At 34.6% G+C, this 18045-nt stretch overlaps 1 protein-coding gene across 1 annotated transcript in view; it reads left to right on the forward strand.

The window, feature by feature from the left end:
* MIB1 (MIB E3 ubiquitin protein ligase 1) overlaps positions 1 to 18045 on the forward strand; it is a 168144-nt gene that overhangs the window by 58088 nt on the left and 92011 nt on the right. The window contains 6 exon segments of the mRNA XM_043979477.1: positions 1510 to 1576; positions 4987 to 5191; positions 7961 to 8144; positions 10352 to 10496; positions 11455 to 11588; positions 15229 to 15336. Of these exon segments, the coding sequence (XP_043835412.1) occupies positions 1510 to 1576; positions 4987 to 5191; positions 7961 to 8144; positions 10352 to 10496; positions 11455 to 11588; positions 15229 to 15336 (843 nt within the window).

Here is an 18045-nt window from a genome sequence, read left to right on the forward strand (position 1 = left end):
TTTTGGTGATGCTCTTGATTGTTAAAATGTATAGATCTAAAAGAAGAAAAACTAGTTCTCTTTTAATTTAGAAGGTGCAGTAGTCTGAAATAGCACCAAAGAAACCAACTAGTGGAGAAGCTGGTATTGGCTGTGGCAAGTGCGGAATGTAACACAGAGATCAGAAACTCTTACTTGCTCAGTAGGATAAGAAGTATAAATCTGAGGCTTATCAGTATGGGGCGGGGAGAGGGGAGAGGGGGGATTGTTCATTTTCTCTTCAAGATTCAGTTGGACAACTATATATATATATATATATATATATATATATATATATATATATATTTTGCTAGTTTAAATGTCCTTTCTTAAAAATGTTAAATTGGATGGGGCTTGAAGTGATTAAGTGAGGGGAAATAATTAGGTGACATCAGAGATGTTCGATAAGTATAGTAGAAAGATTCAAATCAGGAGTTATGAAATGTAGCTTCTAGTGACTTTATTATTTGTTAGCTGTGTGACCTCAGGCAGCTCACTTAATTTTGTTAAACCAGGTTAACTCATTTCAAAAATAGGCATTTCCTGGTAATATCTGCCTTGCCTGTCTCAGCAGGTATTTTTGAAGCTGAAAGAGAGAGAGGGAGAGGGAGAATGTGTGTTTGTGCATGTGTATGTGCATGCAAGAAATGTGAATGTGTATGGATATGGGGGTTATAGATTTATAGATTTAGACATGGTTCAAAAACTAAGCTTTAGATAAATTATGGCATCATTGTATACTCACAATAATTTTCCTTTTTCCTTTAAATTGGAAGACTTGTGGGATAAACTTATGTGTGTATATATACATATATGCATATATATACACACATATAAGATGAATACTCAGAAGAATTTCTGACACACATTTTTGGAAATGGTATTTTTAGATGCTGAGTGCTGATGCTACTACCTTATTTCCTTAATATCTTTTTCTTGTTGAATGCTTCTTCCAGAAGGTTTAGTACTTAGTATTCAGTTCTTTGGCTGAAGGAAATGAAAGTGAATTTTTAAAATATTAAATAATATCTTTTAGGATGATCTATAATGAACTAAATCTGATGCTGACAGTTCAACTAAAATATGTTAATATACCTGACAGTACCTATTTAAAAAAAAAAGAAAATCTGAGACTTTTCAACAACCTATTTAAAATTATTTAATCCAGTTGTTAATTTGGAATTGTTTTGGCAGTTTGACAGGTTTTAAAATTCTTGGTTTGGGGCTTTAGATGAAGCTGAAAGTAAACAAAGTATCATTCCATGTATTCTTAAATGTATTTAATAAGCAGATGATCATAGATTGAGAGCTGAAAGATGCTTTAGAAGCTACAATATGCAATTTTGAAAGCATGATAAAGTATAACGACTATGAATCCAGAGCTAGTCTAGGATTCCTTTTAATTTGAGTTTTGAGTTGCCTGTGATTCTTCTAGTTTCAGACATTGTTGAAATCATTCTTTTACCTATGCATTTGATTTTTTGCCTTTAGTCTGACTTGAAGTGTGTCCAGGATGCTAAAGGAGGCTCTTTCTACAGAGACCACTGCCCTGTGTTAGGTAAGTTAGGAAATGATAATAATTTATTGAATAACTGGTCTCGTTTTGTAAGGAATTTGACTAAGTTTAATATTTTAATTTTTATTAGGCTAACAGTTATTACCTTTGGAGGTTGCTTGGAAGAAGCAGTGTTTCCTAAAATGCTTTGTTGGCCATTTTCTTCTGCTTACTAATTTTGGCCCAGAAGGCTATGTCATTTCATTTCTAAAGAATTTACATGCTTGCTTTCTTCCTTCCTTCCTTCCTTCCTTCCTTCCTTCCTTCCTTCCTTCCTTCCTTCCTTCCTTCCTTCCTTCCTTCCTTCCTTCCTTCCTTTCTTTCATGGGGCAATTGGGGTTAAGTGACTTGTCCAGGGTCACACAGCTAAGTAAGTGTGAAGTGTCTGAGGCTGCATTTGAACTCAGGTTCTCCTGAATCCAGGGCTGGTGCTTTATCCATTGTGCCATCTAGCTGCCCCAAATTCACATGCTTCTCATGGGCTGAAATAATTTTCTGCAAAACTTGTGTATTTTTTTTAAACATTGTATAAATTCTAATCTGAATGCTAAGTAGTTTATTAGAATTGGGGTGCTTGGACCCCTGAAATTGGAGGTAACATAATCATTGGGGGATGGAAATATATATATATATATATATATATATATATATATATATATAGAGAGAGAGAGAGAGAGAGAGAGAGAGAGAGAGAGAGAGAGAGAGACTGACTGACTTTCAACTAGTAGGGAACTGAATTAGTTGCTCTTCCTCTATTTAAGTTTCTTGAATACAGGGTCTATTTTTTTTTTTTACTATTATGAGGATTCCATCACATTCTCATAAAATTGTACTCCCTCTGTTCCTAAAGCAACAAAACATTCAAAACTGAGATACTGTATAACACTTAACCACCATCTGTCATAGAGAAACTAACTTAGGTTTTACTGATTTGGTTATTGAAGCAAATTATGCCCAGGAGCAAAATTTGTAGATCATGTTACTAATCTTTTGCCTATAAATTTCTTTGCTTGAAATCAGTCTTGTAAAATTCTGTCCTCTATGACTTCACATTTTGCTAAGATCCCATAGCTGTTCTTAATGCTTTCTTAATTTTGTCTCCCTAAATTTCTTTTCAAACCCTTTTAAAGATACTTGTCTCCAAAAGCTATTTTTTCCAAAGAGAACTTTGGCAGTTGTGCTTATTCTGTCTACCTGGTTGAGATCCTCACTAGGCTCTTTGGCCCTCATACTTGCTTGTGTGATCTCTTTACCGCCATATGGAAGACTAGAAAAGGGCAAGTAGAAAGAGAAATACAAATGATCCCCTCTGGGGCCTCACAGACATGATCAGCATATTAACTGGCCCTCATACAGCGCTTTAAGGGTTACAAAGCACTTTTCCTATGTTACCACTTTTCATGCTTACAACCTATAAGGTAAGTAGTGCATGAGTTTTTATACCCATTTTACACAAGAAATTGAGGTTCAGAGATGTTAAATGACTTGGCCGTGGGAACACAGAGTGTCATTGTCAGTGTCAGTATTCAAGGCTGGGTCCCTCCTGGTTTTCAGTTCTTTCCCATTATTCTGTCCTGCCACTGGCAGTATGTGCATAATGCTTGTCTTTCTGCAGGTTATTTTGTGATAATGTGTGCCCAGTTCTGTTATCTTGGCTCATTAGGACATTAAATTCAAGAATTTTGTTGTTCAATTTGGTGCTTTTTTGATTAATGCCTTTCTAATTTTGTCAGGTTAATGGAATTAATTTTTAAAGATTTATTAACTGAGTTTGCATGGAGCTAATACTATTACCATGTATAAAAGACATCTTCCAAGATTCTAGGTCTGACAGAAGGGAAATAATTTATGGGTAGGGTAGGTAAATGGAGTCAGTGGTCATGAACACTTTAGTTAAGGTGGTAAATTCAATAGGAATCATCTTCTGCAATTTCAATTTATCTTGATATAAGCAATAAGAATCACTTAAACTATTTTGATTTTGATTTTCTAGGAACACATCTCTTGTGTAAATTAGAGAACTTTATTGCAGTGTGAAAAATTTTCATCCTCCAGATTTGTCAGGGTTGGGTTATACTTTAGTTCTAGCAAGGTAGAAATTAATGAATCCTGTAGCTGCTTACATAGTAGGTCAAAGATTTCAAGTGATAGTCTTTTCTTCTAGGTGTTTCATGTTGTCATTCTCCTTTAATCTATGAACCTTTTCTTTAGACTGTGACATTTAGGGTTGTACTTCTTCTCATAAATAAATCTGCCTTCTTTATGGCTTATAGTACTGAGTCAAGCCACTGCCTACTACTTTTAGGCTCACCCCTCATCTTTGTATTTCCTCTTAGGGGCCTGTGACTTTAAAGGATCTTTGGATTTCCACTAGAAGTGTAGATGCTTTCTGTCTTTAAATTACCTTGTATGACTTTGTATTTATTTATCTATATACATATTCACTGTGTCTCATGAGTACAATGTAAGCTTGTTACGGGTTGGAACTGTTTTTGTTTGTCTTTGTATCCCTAGTGCCTGGAGTAGCTCCTTACAGATAATAGGCACTTAATAAATGTTTGAATTGAATTGAATTGAACTCATTTGAATCTAGTTACTTTTAATGAAGATTCAAAAGAAATTATGTTTTAGGTTCTTTAGGGATACTCTTTTTAAAAAAAATCTGAATTTACCAAGTAGATAATTGATTGTGAAAAGAATTCACCATAAGATTTCTCTAAGAAGTTAGCAAGAGGGGAAACTAGGTGACACAGTGGATAAAGCACCGGCCCTGGATTCAGGAGGACCTGAGTTCAAATCTGACCTCAGACACTTGACATTTACTAGCTGTGTGACCCTGGGCAAGTCACTTAACTCTCATTGCCTGCCAAAAAAAAAAAAAGTTAGGAAGAGCTCATCTGAAGTATGTAGTAAAACACTAAAACATGGACTTTACGGGAACATTTTAATTTTGTTTTAAAATTTGGATACACTATTTTTTCGGAAAGAAAAGCAAAAAATACAACTAACCAGTGGAACAAATTCCATTAAGTGAGTTACTTCCAATTAAGTATATTTCGACTCATTACCCTATTGCCATTTATTTTGTTTTGTCAGTATAGAGTAGTAGCTTGTGTAATGTAAGTAATTTAGGTAGTTAACTTTCTCTGGTATAAAAGGTTTTAGTAAATCACAAAAGGCAAAACCATGATATACTTTACTTTTTTGAAAAACAGGAAAATTGAGTGTTTGATTCAAGCACCTCATAATTTAACTTGAACTCATTTTGAGTCTGTTCTTTTTAAAATACAAGACAAAAACCCCTTCAGTAGAAATAGCAGCTAGAGTAGTTGCTCTACAGAATCATGGTAAGTATGCTTGTTATAATTCAGTGGTTATTCCTATGACTCCTCCCTTTTTTCTCTCAATTTCAGGTGAGCAGAATGGTAACCGGAATCCTGGTGGACTACAGATTGGTGACCTAGTAAACATTGATCTTGATCTAGAGATTGTACAGTCTTTGCAACATGGGCACGGAGGATGGACTGATGGCATGTTTGAGACTTTAACTACAACTGGAACAGTTTGTGGCATTGATGAAGATCATGACATTGTAGTACAGTACCCAAGTGGCAATAGGTTGGTGATACTCAGTTTTAGATAGTGATACACTTAGGATAAAAATGTAAAAGTAAGAAAATAAAATGGATGTAACTAAAAAGCTTTTTAATGTAGAAACCAAGTAGAATTTAACTTTTTTTTTTTTTGGCAGGGCAATGGGGGTTAAGTGACTTGCCCAGGGTCACACAGCTAGTAAGTGTCAAGTGTCTGAGGCTGGATTTGAACTCAGGTACTCCTGAATCCAGGGCCGGTGCTTTATCCACTGCACCACCTAGCCACCCCCAGAATTTAACTTAATAGAGAAAAACTTAAAGTATTTCACTTTAGGGGAAGAAACAAGCCATTAGGAAATCCTGCCTCTAACTGTGGTCTTGGGCAAGCTGTTTAACCTTTAAGTACCCTACTCAGCTCTCTAATACTATACATTACAAAGATGGTGCTGACCTATATTGGTAGAGGAAGTTTCCTTATACCAATGAAATCACAGGTCTAGTTAGTTCTTCTATCTCTTAGGAAAAAAGATTATATAAGCCTGACCAGAAACAAATGGAGCAGAGAAAGTGCTAGAAGTTGTAATTTATCATACAAGACTGCCTCGAATAAGTAATGTATCTTTTTATTTACATTTGCATATTATTAGAAAGCTAATAGGAATGTAACATTCAGGAATTAGAAAATAATTCTCTTCTGCTTGGCTTTGGTCAGGTGCTAAGAGCTGAATATCTGATTTTGGCAGTCATGAGATGACCCTAAGAAGATATAGAAATGACCTAGAGAGTGTTGAGAGAGATTAAATAGGCCTAAACTCAATTTGTTCAACCATGACCATAATAAAACTAATTGTAATGATTTTTATTCATTAAAAAAGCAGTTATTTTATCCACCTATGCAGTAGTTTGAAGAATATTAACTATAAAAGAATAATAGCAAGATAGTGATTTGTCCCAGAACTGTTATTCTGAACTCCATGGAAAAAGAGAGAAAGAGATTAATAATAATATATACAAAGGGACACTTAAAAGTGCTTAAGGTTTGAAAAGTACTCTCTATATATTCTCTCATTTGATCCTCACAACAACCCTACAAGCTAAGTAGTAAAAATATTATCCCTGTTTTGTAGATTCGTAAATGGAAACTAAAGTTCAGTGACATAACTAGAATAACAGCTAGAAAGGGTGGGGGTTGGGATCAAGGAAGAGTAATTTTTTTGAACTCGGGTCTTACTGACTGTAAGGTCAACACACTATTTTATTATGCCATGGTTATCATTATAGGTTATTCAAATAGGACACTAGCCAGTTTCTCTCTTTTTCCTTAGGTGGACAAAAGAATCTAGTTAAATGATTTGATTATAGGGCCAGTGAATTACTGTAATAAGCTACTTAAGGAAGTTGTGGAACTTCCATTTCTGAAGGTATTTTAAAAATAGAATTAGTAGGTATAATATTAATCGTTCCTTAAATTTTATATCATGTTATATATATCATTTAGTTTAATGCAAAAATAATGCTCAGAGGTGTATACTGTAATAATTTTTTAGTATGAAAACAAGGCTAAGGGACTTGCTCAGTAATTGGCAGAACTCTGAGTCAAACCTGTGTCTTTTGACTATAGATTTAGTGTTCTTGCCGTTCTGTTGTGCCACCTCCTTATGTGGCTCTTAGCTTCTGGCATGGTTTGCCTTAAGCAGAGACTCTAGCAGTGTTGTTTTCTGGTTCTGATTTTTCTTAATAATTCAAGAATTATGTAGATATTTGAGAAGAGACCTTCCCTCACCCCCCACCCACCAATCCTATGCCTCCTTTTTGGAGGGATACATTTTAGCAAAACTTATTTTTCAATGAAATCAAAGTCTAACAGCAAGACAGGAGGAGTTTAGGAGATCAACATACTTTGTGTACAAGTTGCAACTTTTGTTCTGGTGAGTTAAGAAACCATGTGTAAATTATTTTTAACTTTATAATATTTTTTTCTTGCCTTATTCATGACTGTTTTCCTCTTCTAAAATGTGTGTAATAAAGAATTGTTATATAGCACATGATACAAATTTTCTCAATGAAATTGTTAATCAAAGATATTCTAAAAGATTCATTTTTTCCTTTTAAGCTTACTTAATCTTGTCAACATAAAATTGAGTTATTGCTTTTTCATTTTCCAAACTGCAGGTTGTTCATTTTTTTTTTTTTTTAGTGAGGCAATTGGGGTTAAGTGACTTGCCCAGGGTCACACAGCTAGTAAGTGTTAAGTGTCTGAGGCCGGATTTGAACTCAGGTCCTCCTGAATCCAGGGCCGGTGCTCTATCCACTGTGCCACCTAGCTGCCCCGTGGTTGTTCATTTTTGTATGCTATTAGGTACCATTACTTTTCCAGATAACTTAAGCATGTTTTTTTTCCCCAGACAATTTTTAGTAACCTATTATATTGCTTTATGAATTTGCAGATGTAGATTTTAGTTTGAACTCCCTTTAAAATAATGGTCCTGTTCCTTGCAAATCTATAGATGAAGAAATATCATAAATTGATTTTGTATTTTTGTATACTATATATAAATTGATTATATGCTCACAAATTGATTATAAGATAATTTTAAAAGATCATTATAATTTGCTTCTTTAAAAAATTAAAATATTTTGCAGTTATTTTGAAGATTGACTTTAAGTTGCTGACATTTAAAAGTATTTTCCTTCTTAGCAAATTCATTGTCTAAAAAATAGTTCAACATGAAAAACATATATTTTTTTAAAGAACTAAGTATAGTTTGCTACCTTTCTTATGTTTATTTTGCAGATGGACCTTCAATCCCGCCGTTCTCACTAAAGCTAATGTTGTCCGAAGTGGGGATGCTGCACAGGGTGCAGAAGGGGGCACTTCACAATTTCAAGTGGGTGACCTTGTTCAGGTTTGTTACGATCTAGAAAGAATTAAGCTTCTACAAAGAGGTCATGGCGAATGGGCAGAAGCTATGCTTCCTGTAAGTATATAAAAATGGGACATTTGATTAGGTGAATTTGTTTGTTTATATTTTGTTTATATTTGTGAGCAGATAAATTCTCAAAACCACAGCAGTGTAAAACTTCCCAGAATTGGGTGAGCTATTATTTATTGAAAGCTGAGCCCAGGGTCACACAGCTAGTAAGTGTCACATATTTGAGGCTGGAATTGAACTCAGGTCCTCCTGAATCCAGGGCTGGTGCTTTATCCAGTGTGCCACCTAGCTGTCCCCTAGCCTTTAATTTTTTAAATTAAGAAGTATTAGTGAAAGGGGGGAAGACAAGGAAAATGGAAAAATTAAATATCCTTCCCTGAGACATTTCATCCATTCCTTCAGTTTCTAACAATAGCTCAAATTCATTCCCATTTTACGTTAAAAAAAACTGAAGCTTCGAGAGGATAAATAATTTGACTGTGTTTATACAACTACTTTAAGTGTAAGATAGGATTCAGACTTAAAATTCACAGACTCTAGATTCCATCCCCTCCTACTCTGCCTTGTTGATATCCAGAGGTGGCAAATAGAAAAGATAGAATTTCCTGTAGCCTGAGTTTGGTACTGAGAAAGTGCATTATTAATTGGCATTTCACATATAATGAATTCTATTTTTGAAAGGTTGTGTTTTGATATCATTTCTGTTATTTTTTACAGTGAAAATTGTGCTCTAAATTTTCATCCTAGAGAGGTGTTCTGGTGGTGTAGAGAATCAGAAGCCCCAAGTAGGCCTTGCTTTGTGACCCTTGAACAATTACTTAGCCTCTCTGGATTTAAGTTTTCCCTTATAAAATAGGGATTTATGCTTGCACTACCTGCCTCACTGGCGTGCTGAGAGGAAAGGACTTGTTAAACCTTAAGTGCTATAGATATGTAAATTATGAAGATAATGCTTCTTTCCTTTTGAGGAAAGTATTTGTAAGCATATTTTTTTCAAGGTTCTGAAGCTTAATATTTGATTAGAAAATCATCCATATGCTAGAACTTCAATATATATTCTGCTTTGAAGAAGAGTTCTGCTGTGGGGGCAAATCAGTTGTATATGCTGGTATTTTATTGATTTGATACAGTAGTTAATAACTCTCCAGTGAGTACACTGTTGTGGTGGTTTTTGAGGTGAAGAAACATTGGCACTTAATATGATGATGTCTCAGGACCTTTTCCCTCAGGAGAAGGCTTGTGGCCATTATGATTCAGTACTTTTAGTAGTTATTTTATTGATCTATTTATTTTATTAGAAGGTTTCTGCTGCCCCTTCAGTGTATTTTCACTTTAGAGCTTTACCTGAATATGAAATATTGTGTTAGCTATTTAACAGCATTAATTTCTCAGTGATAAATTAGCTTGAACACTTGCTTTATATGATGTCCTCAAAGAAAGATCTTATTTGTATAACCTGAATGTTTGTTTGTTGTATGGGGGGGGGGTGTTGGAGGGTGGTTAATTGCACTAATAGAAAAGGTAGGTTGTAAGGAAGAGAAGGGGCAGTAGTGCTGTCTTAGTTTTTTTTTTTTTAAAGTTCAGTAGATGATAAAGGAAATGTTATGGAAAATGGTAGATTAAAAGTAAATTAATAAGTTGATTTTGTTAAATCTTTGTTTTCATTCTCTGAAACTGTACAGTAATAATGCTTTTTTAAAAAATTGTTTATTTATTTATTTTGGGGTGAGGCAATTGGGGTTAAGTGACTTGCCCTGGGTCACACAGCTAGTAAGTGTTAAGTGTCTGAGGCTGGATTTGAACTCAGGTCCTCCTGAATCCAGGGCCGGTGCTTTATCCATTTCGCCATCTAGCTGCCCCACAGTAATAATTCTTATTTCTTTTAATAGTGAGGCAATTGGGGTTAAGTGACTTGCCCAGGGTCACACAGCTAGTAAGTGACCGGATTTGAACTCAGGTACTCCTGACTCCAGGGCCAGTGCTCTATCCACTGCGCCACCTAGCTGCCCCCAATAATTCTTATTTCTTTAGTGAGATATTTTAATAAAACTACAGGTACTACTTTCATATATGAATATATTGTAGTATTTAGTTCACAGACATAGAATCTGCTTCAGTAAGATTAGCATTTTTTTTCTTTGAGCTAGAAGCTAAAATCAGGTATCATTTAAAAATATTAATATGACAAGTAAATCATTTTCTAATAGTCATTTTACACGTGAAAGTTTATAGCTGTTTGTCATATCTTTAAGACCTTAGGCAAAGTAGGCCGTGTACAGCAGATTTATTCAGACAGTGATTTAAAAGTAGAAGTTTGTGGAACATCTTGGACATATAATCCTGCAGCTGTTTCCAAGGTGGCATCAGCAGGATCAGCTATTAGCAATGCATCTGGTGGTATGTATTTTTTTAAAGTATGGTTTATTTTTTGGATGTCTAGGAGGATAAAGTATAATTTTAATTATAAAAAATTACATAAAAGTTTGGATGACCTACTATGTTATTTTAAAGTGCTTTCAATTCTCATTTCTCGTTTTAATTAGATGTTTTGCTTCAAGTTGGTGCAAGTCATCTTTGGGTAGTGCTAAGTAAATAAAAGAAGTAGATGGAGAGAGTACAGTAATGTGTGTCTTTCCATTCTTCCTCTACTTGTTTTCCTTTTCAGTAATTGTATGTAAGGATGGGGTAGCATAGAGCTTTTTGTGGGTGAGCACCTAAAGTGGCTGATGCTATTTTGGTTCAGAATGAGGATTGCCTGTGAAAGTAACTAATGGAAGTGGTAACCCTCTAACTGGTTTTGCCTTCTTTTGATTAAAACAAAGCAGACAGTAACTTTAGAAATATATTATTAGAACTAAAAAAAGATTGAAATACCATTTTTTAAAACCTCGATGTTTGGTATTATAAAAAATTGTTACAATTGTGGAGCTATAGAACTCCTAAGATGTTAGTAGAAAGTTGGGATAATTATTTTCATTTTTTCAAATACCAGTGTTTTAGTAATGTAAAAAAGTTGTTTTCAATGTGAATTCCATTATAGTATGTCAATTTATAATATATTTGTTGTAAATATTAATTTTTTAATTGCCTTTATTATGCAAATATGTTCCCAAATTCATGAAACACCAGTGATTAGGAAGAAACATAATACTAGTTTCTGCAGTTTACCATAATTTCAGGTAGCATAATTATGGTTTGTATGATAAATTTTTTGTAACATAGTACAAAAGAAAAGTAGTTTGAAACATAATAATTCTAGAAGTAATTTAAGACATAGGGAAACATGTCTTCTAATGTTTTAAATTCTGAGTTCAATCAAAATCCTATACCCACAATTTTGCTTGATATTTTTCAGAGAGACTGTCTCAACTCTTGAAGAAACTATTTGAAACTCAAGAGTCTGGGGACCTTAATGAAGAATTAGTTAAAGCTGCTGCTAATGGAGATGTTGCTAAAGTAGAAGATTTGTTAAAGAGACCAGATGTTGATGTGAGCATTTATAATTTATAATGTCTCTAAATTAATTTTCATTTTCAAGTGGTTCAGTTTCTTTTTGGGGAAGTTTAACAGCAATTTTTCTCCTACAAAATAACGGTTTGACCTAGGTTTCCCCTTATTTGATGTTAAGCAACTTTCTCAGTTTATATTGTATGAAAAACTATCAAGCTAAATTCTTTTGAAAGTATTGTGTGTATAAACTAAATATATATGCATATATAATCATACATAAGATATATATGTATATATAATCACTTTACTTTCTCACCATCAGTAGGATATATGCTTTAAGGTGTTTTTCCCCCCATGTATTTTACTTGAATCAAGCTATACACCCTCAAGTCCTTTTTGTCACCAAAAACCTGTCTTTGCAAAATGACCAGCTTGAGTTAAAAGGTGAATTCTTTGACATTGGATGAGAATGAAATTGACATTTGGGGATGAAATTTGAGGAATTGGCCTCATTGACATCATATTGTGACTGTTTTTACAAAGTCCTTCATGATTAAGCATATGTCATTGCAACTTTAGTTTCCATTCTTCCTACGCAAAGACATTTCCTTGTTCCTGCTCAAAAGAAGCAGGATAGGTAAAAATGGGTGGGGGTGGGGGGGATTGGTATAGTGTTGTATATGTGAAGAAAGGGAGAAGCATAGTGGAGAGCATTTGGATGAAACTAAGTGGAAGGAGAATCAGTAGTGTTTATATCCTTGGATTATAGAACAGAAGACAGGGACAGAAAGAGAAAATAGAAGAGGAGTTTGGGAAATGGATTACTAGCCTGACTCTGGGGCACGATCTAGTAGTAATGGTGGGGGGACTTTAGTTATTTGAACTTTTGAGGCTTTCTCTTTCTGCCAAAAGCAAAGTAGCTTATAATTTCTTGACTTGTCTTGATGATAATTTTATCTTTCAAAAGGTGAAGGAACTAGCAGTGGGAAATTGTATTCTGCATCTGATTCTCACTAACAAGGTGGTACTGATTGCTGGGATGGAAATAAAGGGAGTCAGTGGAGGAACTGGCCATGCTTCCTAGATAGTGGTCATCTCCTGGATAGAGAAGAGGAAATCCAGAAATAGTCTGACATATACCCTAGGATTTAGAAAAGGAGATTTCAAAAGATTCAGAGGAAAAAAATAGGTAGAATTCCATGGAGTAAAATTTTTAAGGGGAAGAACCACTGAGCTCTGTTCCGACTCTTAAATTCTTTTGATTCTGTCATGATAAGGCATTCAGGACTCTGATGTTTTCCAAAAAGCAAGATATAAACTTGCTCATAGAAACTAAGTAATTATATTTTTCAAATCTTGCCTTTTCAGTTTTCTTCAAACAGTTGGTATAGATCCATGGTTCCCAACTTTTTCAGGTAGAACACCCATTTAACTTAAAAAAATTTTAGATTCCCCTCATAATAGTAGTTATAACAGATGATTCAGTGTTTATAAAAGTGTCTTGCAAATGTTAAAATGCTTTATAGTTATCAATTATTTGTATTATTAACATCCATTGAGAAAATAGATAATGACTAAATTCCAGTGACTGTATTCTCCCTTTCATTCCCTTTCACAGTTCCACTGTGACATTTTTATTTGATCAGCTAAAATGTATATCTACATAGGAAGGCCCTCATGAAATCTTAGTAAATACTAACTCAGCCTACTTTGGGAAGGGCATCTTGTCAAAAGAAAATGTCATAGTTTTTTCCTGAAGGGCAAAGAAATTTGTTTTCCATTTAGAAAAATGGAAGCAGTGTTAACATAAAATTGTTTATAAAACCCCCATTACAAATAATGTATATTTTTATGGAGCTAAATAAATAAGTAAATGACAATACTTAGTGCTTATGTGGAATCATATATCTCTTGCAATAACTCCTTGGTCCCCCAGGGGTCCTCATCCCACTGTTTAGGACATTTAAGAGTATAGCCATTAGGTGAAATTATTTTAGTATTGATGGCAAATGACAAAATCATTCATTATATTTGTTATGACTCATTTGAATCTCTCAAATTTAAGGGATGGATAAAAGTTTTGTTTTTTTGTTTTTGTTTTTGTTTTTTTTTTTTGGATAAAAGTTTTGTAAACATTTTGAGTTCCTATAGTGTAATTAGTCTAAGAATTTACTTCTTACTAAGTCTTAACTACAAAGAATATCACTTTGTATGTCATAATTAGATTCTTTTGTTGGCTTCATTTCTGTAATCATGATATGAAGAATAGTGATTGGGGGAATATCATAGCTGCTTGAAGGTTTAGGGAATGATAGCAGTTACAAGTGACAGTAGGAGGCATAGTAGTTTTCTCTTGGTCATAGAGCAATAATAATGCCTCAATGAGTGATTCTAGGGATCTGCTGTTTAAGCAGACATAACTGATTCTTAACCTTACTAAACTTTTCATAGATACTGTCACAAAGATGCAGTTGCCTATGAGGAAAGTTAGGCTAGATGACCTCATAGACAGTGTTTGTGGCAACAAAGTCAATAGTTTTCTGCAAGGAAAACTCATGATAAGAGGATGTTTGCTTGCTTATAAATTGTTTTGGCTTTTAGTTGAAAAACCCTATGAAATGTAATTAGGTTTTTCTCCCCCTCTTTTCTCCCCTTTTATTTTTTTCTAGAGCTTATTTGTAATATGTCATTTTATAATAGAAGGCAATGGGAAAAATGCAATTTGTTCTTCAGGAAAGTTCTCTAGCATGTATCTGTTTGCTAAAGCAAGATATACCTGTACATTTTACTCACACCGGCTCCCTTCTAATGCAAACCTAGCTAAAAGCAGTCAGTCAATAAACATTTATTAGGAACATGTCACTATCCTAAAAAGCAACTAGAGTGCTCAGTATAGCTCCCCTGCTGTACTATCAAATTTTTGTTGGTTTTGTTGTTGTTTTTAAAGAGGGAATTGTTATTTTTTTTGAGTTTTTTTTTTTGGGGGGGGGTCTATTTTCTTTTACAACCTGACTAATACGGAAATATTTTGCATGACTTAAAAAAAGGGGGAATTGATTTCAGGTTCTAGAAGTGAACATGTGTGGAAATAGAATCTCAGCCCCCATTATTCTTGATATTATTATGGCCAGACCAGCACGATGTGGTAGAGCGCTTCATTAACAAAAGTTTTCTATTAAGTCCATTTGAAAACTTAAAAAAAATTACTCTTAAACTTAGTAACCATCAACAAAAGCATATTTAAACAAAGAAGAAAAGATGAGACTTGAAAGTATGAATTCTATTTTTTATTTTGTGGATCAATGAGGGTTAAATGACTTGCCCAGGGTCACACAGCTAGTAGTGTCAAGTGTCTGAGGCCGGATTTGAAGTCAGGTCCTCCTGAAATCCAGGGCCAGTGCTTTATCCATTGTACCACCTAGCTACCCCATGGAGGAACTTTCTGATAGAAATATAGCTCAGATTTAATAATACAAATGGAATAATAAGGATAGTATATACAACTTTGCTTTATACTCTATACATACTGAATTTGTGGCTGCTAAAAATGAATTAACTTATATAATCACAGATATGTGAAGATAACTGACATTTTAGAATTTTAGAGATCATTGCATATAATATCTTTTGGGTATTTAGAATTATGTTTGGATATACTAACATTTATTTTGTTTTTCAGGTAAATGGACAATGTGCTGGACACACTGCCATGCAGGCTGCTAGTCAGAATGGACATGTTGACATTTTAAAACTGCTCTTGAAGCAAAATGTGGATGTAGAAGCAGAGGTAATTAAATAACTTAGTCTCAACAAAAATATAAGCACATGTGAGATAAGATTATAGTTGAACATAGTTGAATTATGTGCTGTTATTCCTGTAGCTATATCACTTTTGTTTTTCATTTTCACCTCAGGGCCATCAGCACTTTTGATTTTTTTTAAAGTCAAGGCAATAAGCATTTATTAAGTGCTTAGCATTTTCTAAGCACTGGGCTAAGACTCCTCCTCTTATCCTCTAAAAAACCCCCAAGAAAACAGTTCCTGCTCTCAAGAAGCTCATTGTCTAATGGGGGTAGGAGGTGGGGGCAGTGGTAAGCATAAAATGATTATTCTTTCTTATTCCTCTTTAGGGGAAATTGTCTCTTGGAATTTACCTTTCCTTTTCAGTACAGTAAGATTTCATATTATTATTTCCCTTTTAATATATAGGTAGAACTGTTGTGGACTGTGAATAGTTTACCTGTATACTAATTTTTGACCCATCAAATTGTCCATATCCCTTATAACTGAAATGAAAGCAGTACTAACTGTGATATAAAGTGAGGTGGGACAAAAACCGTATAGTTTAGCTGTTTAAAAAAGTTCAACTAGGTTCTAACCAAGTGCTATTTAAGACACAAAACTGAATTGCTGTAAGAGTTAGTGTTTATATACATACTGCTGTAGAATTGAATTCCAGAAACACATTATTATGTAACTCCTCAAGCTAGAAGGGATCTTAGAGAGGAGTCTAATCTCCTATTCTTGTTGAGGAAACGGGCTCAGAGAAGCAGTTGTATAGCCCAGATCCAAGCACTCTGTAAATCTCATACATCACAGTGTAGACAAACCCTGGTGCTTTTTCTCATGGAGCTGAGAGATTAGTAATCAATATAACACAGAAATGTAAAAACCTAGCAAACTTATGGTTTTATGGTGCCTTAAGGTTTTTAAAGTGCTTTCCTCTTGTAACAACTTTATAAAAGAGATATTAAAAGTGTTATTTTCATTTTATAGATGAGAAAACAGGGTCAGAGAGATTGTGATTTCTGCCAAGTTATATGACCAGTAAGTACAGTGAGTGTCAGGGCCAGAATTCAAACCCAGATTTCTCCTGACTCTGTATTCAGCACCCTTTCCTGTTTTAATATTACCTCACATTTATATATCAGTTTTAGGTTTATAGATGTCTTTCCAGAACACCATGTTTATTTTTCATCTTACATAAATTACTATAAAAATAGTAATGATAATTACAGAAGAGAAGACTAGGCTAAATACTGTATTTGAGGTGGGAAAAGGCCATTAGTGATCATTTAGAGGGTATAAGGAAGGCTTCTTTGAGAAGGAAACATTTGAGTTGGATTCTTAAGAATGGGCAGGAATTCATTCTTTATGCAAAGGATTAGGACTGAAAAAGGACCATAGATTTGACAACTAGTTGGTCATTGGTGAACCATGAGATAGAAATGACAATTGACAGAGGGGTTGGAAGTCTGATTGAAAGGGCTTAAGGAGAGAGTTGAGTGATGAGAAAGTGAAGGAAATAGTTTTAATTGGCTTGTGAGAACTTTGGTAGGGAAGAGAATGAATGAGTTAATGAATGAAGGGGGAAAGAACAACAGGACTTTGAGGGTTGGACCTTTTCAAAGCATATTTGTAGGTATGTTGTAAGGTGTCAGTAGAGATGAAGAGACTGGGAGAGAGAAATAATAACTGTTGGAACAAAGTCTTTAAGGGGATATCACAGAATGGAATCAGTGGCACAAGTATACATGCTCTTAGCAAGAACATGGGCACTTCTTCCTCTCAGGTAGAAGGGAACAGAAACATGATGTTGAGGAGGCCCCTGCTGAGTGGCCTCAGACTTGGTGAAAGTAGGAGACAGAATCATCTGCTCTAGGTCTGGGATGTGGGATTTCATTTTTAGAGATGGGGAGAAGTCTGGGTTTGAGCTAGGGAGTCAACAAGAGTATGACAGAAGGATTTCTGAGATGGAATGAAAACCCAGGATTACTGTATTGGGTCTAAAATTCATCTAGAGAGATTGTATACTGTATGAGAATGCAAAAAAATGTTTAAGAAGATTTTAAATAAATTCTTGGTTATTAGATTAAGGGAAATTTTGATGTTGGGACTCTATCCCTAATTTTTTGATAGTGACCCCTTAGAAGGCAATTATTGTTCTTTCTTCCAGTGTGTCCTTTGACCTAATGCTGACCTTTATTTTATTTTATTTATTCATTTGATGAGGCAATTGGGGTTAAGTGACTTGCCCAGGGTCACACAGCTAGTAAGTGTTAAGTGTCTGAGGCTGGATTTGAACTCAGGTCTTCCTGACTCCAGGGCCGGTACTATCCACTGCGCCACCTAGCTGCCCCACTGACCTTTATTTTTACACCTGGAGAATTTGAAGTGACTACTCAAGAGAGCAATAGAAATTATAAAAGGTTTGGCAAGAAGGTCTCTCTAACTCAGAGGAGCTAGAAAAGAAACTTGGTTATAGTCTTCTAGCATTTTACAAAGAATATCACATCCTCACAACAACACTGGGAGGTAAGTCCTATTATTATCCCCATTTTCCTAATGAGGAAACTGAGGCATGAAGAGTTTAAACAACTTTCCCATCATCAGTACAGCTAGTAAGTGTCTGAGGCCAGAATTGAACTTAGGTCTTCCTGACTCTAGGCCCAGCACTGTATCTATTGTACCATCTAGCTGCCTATGCTAAATTAAA

This window comes from Dromiciops gliroides, chromosome 1 (genome assembly GCF_019393635.1).
Source record: "Dromiciops gliroides isolate mDroGli1 chromosome 1, mDroGli1.pri, whole genome shotgun sequence".
Lineage (NCBI taxonomy): Eukaryota > Metazoa > Chordata > Mammalia > Microbiotheria > Microbiotheriidae > Dromiciops > Dromiciops gliroides.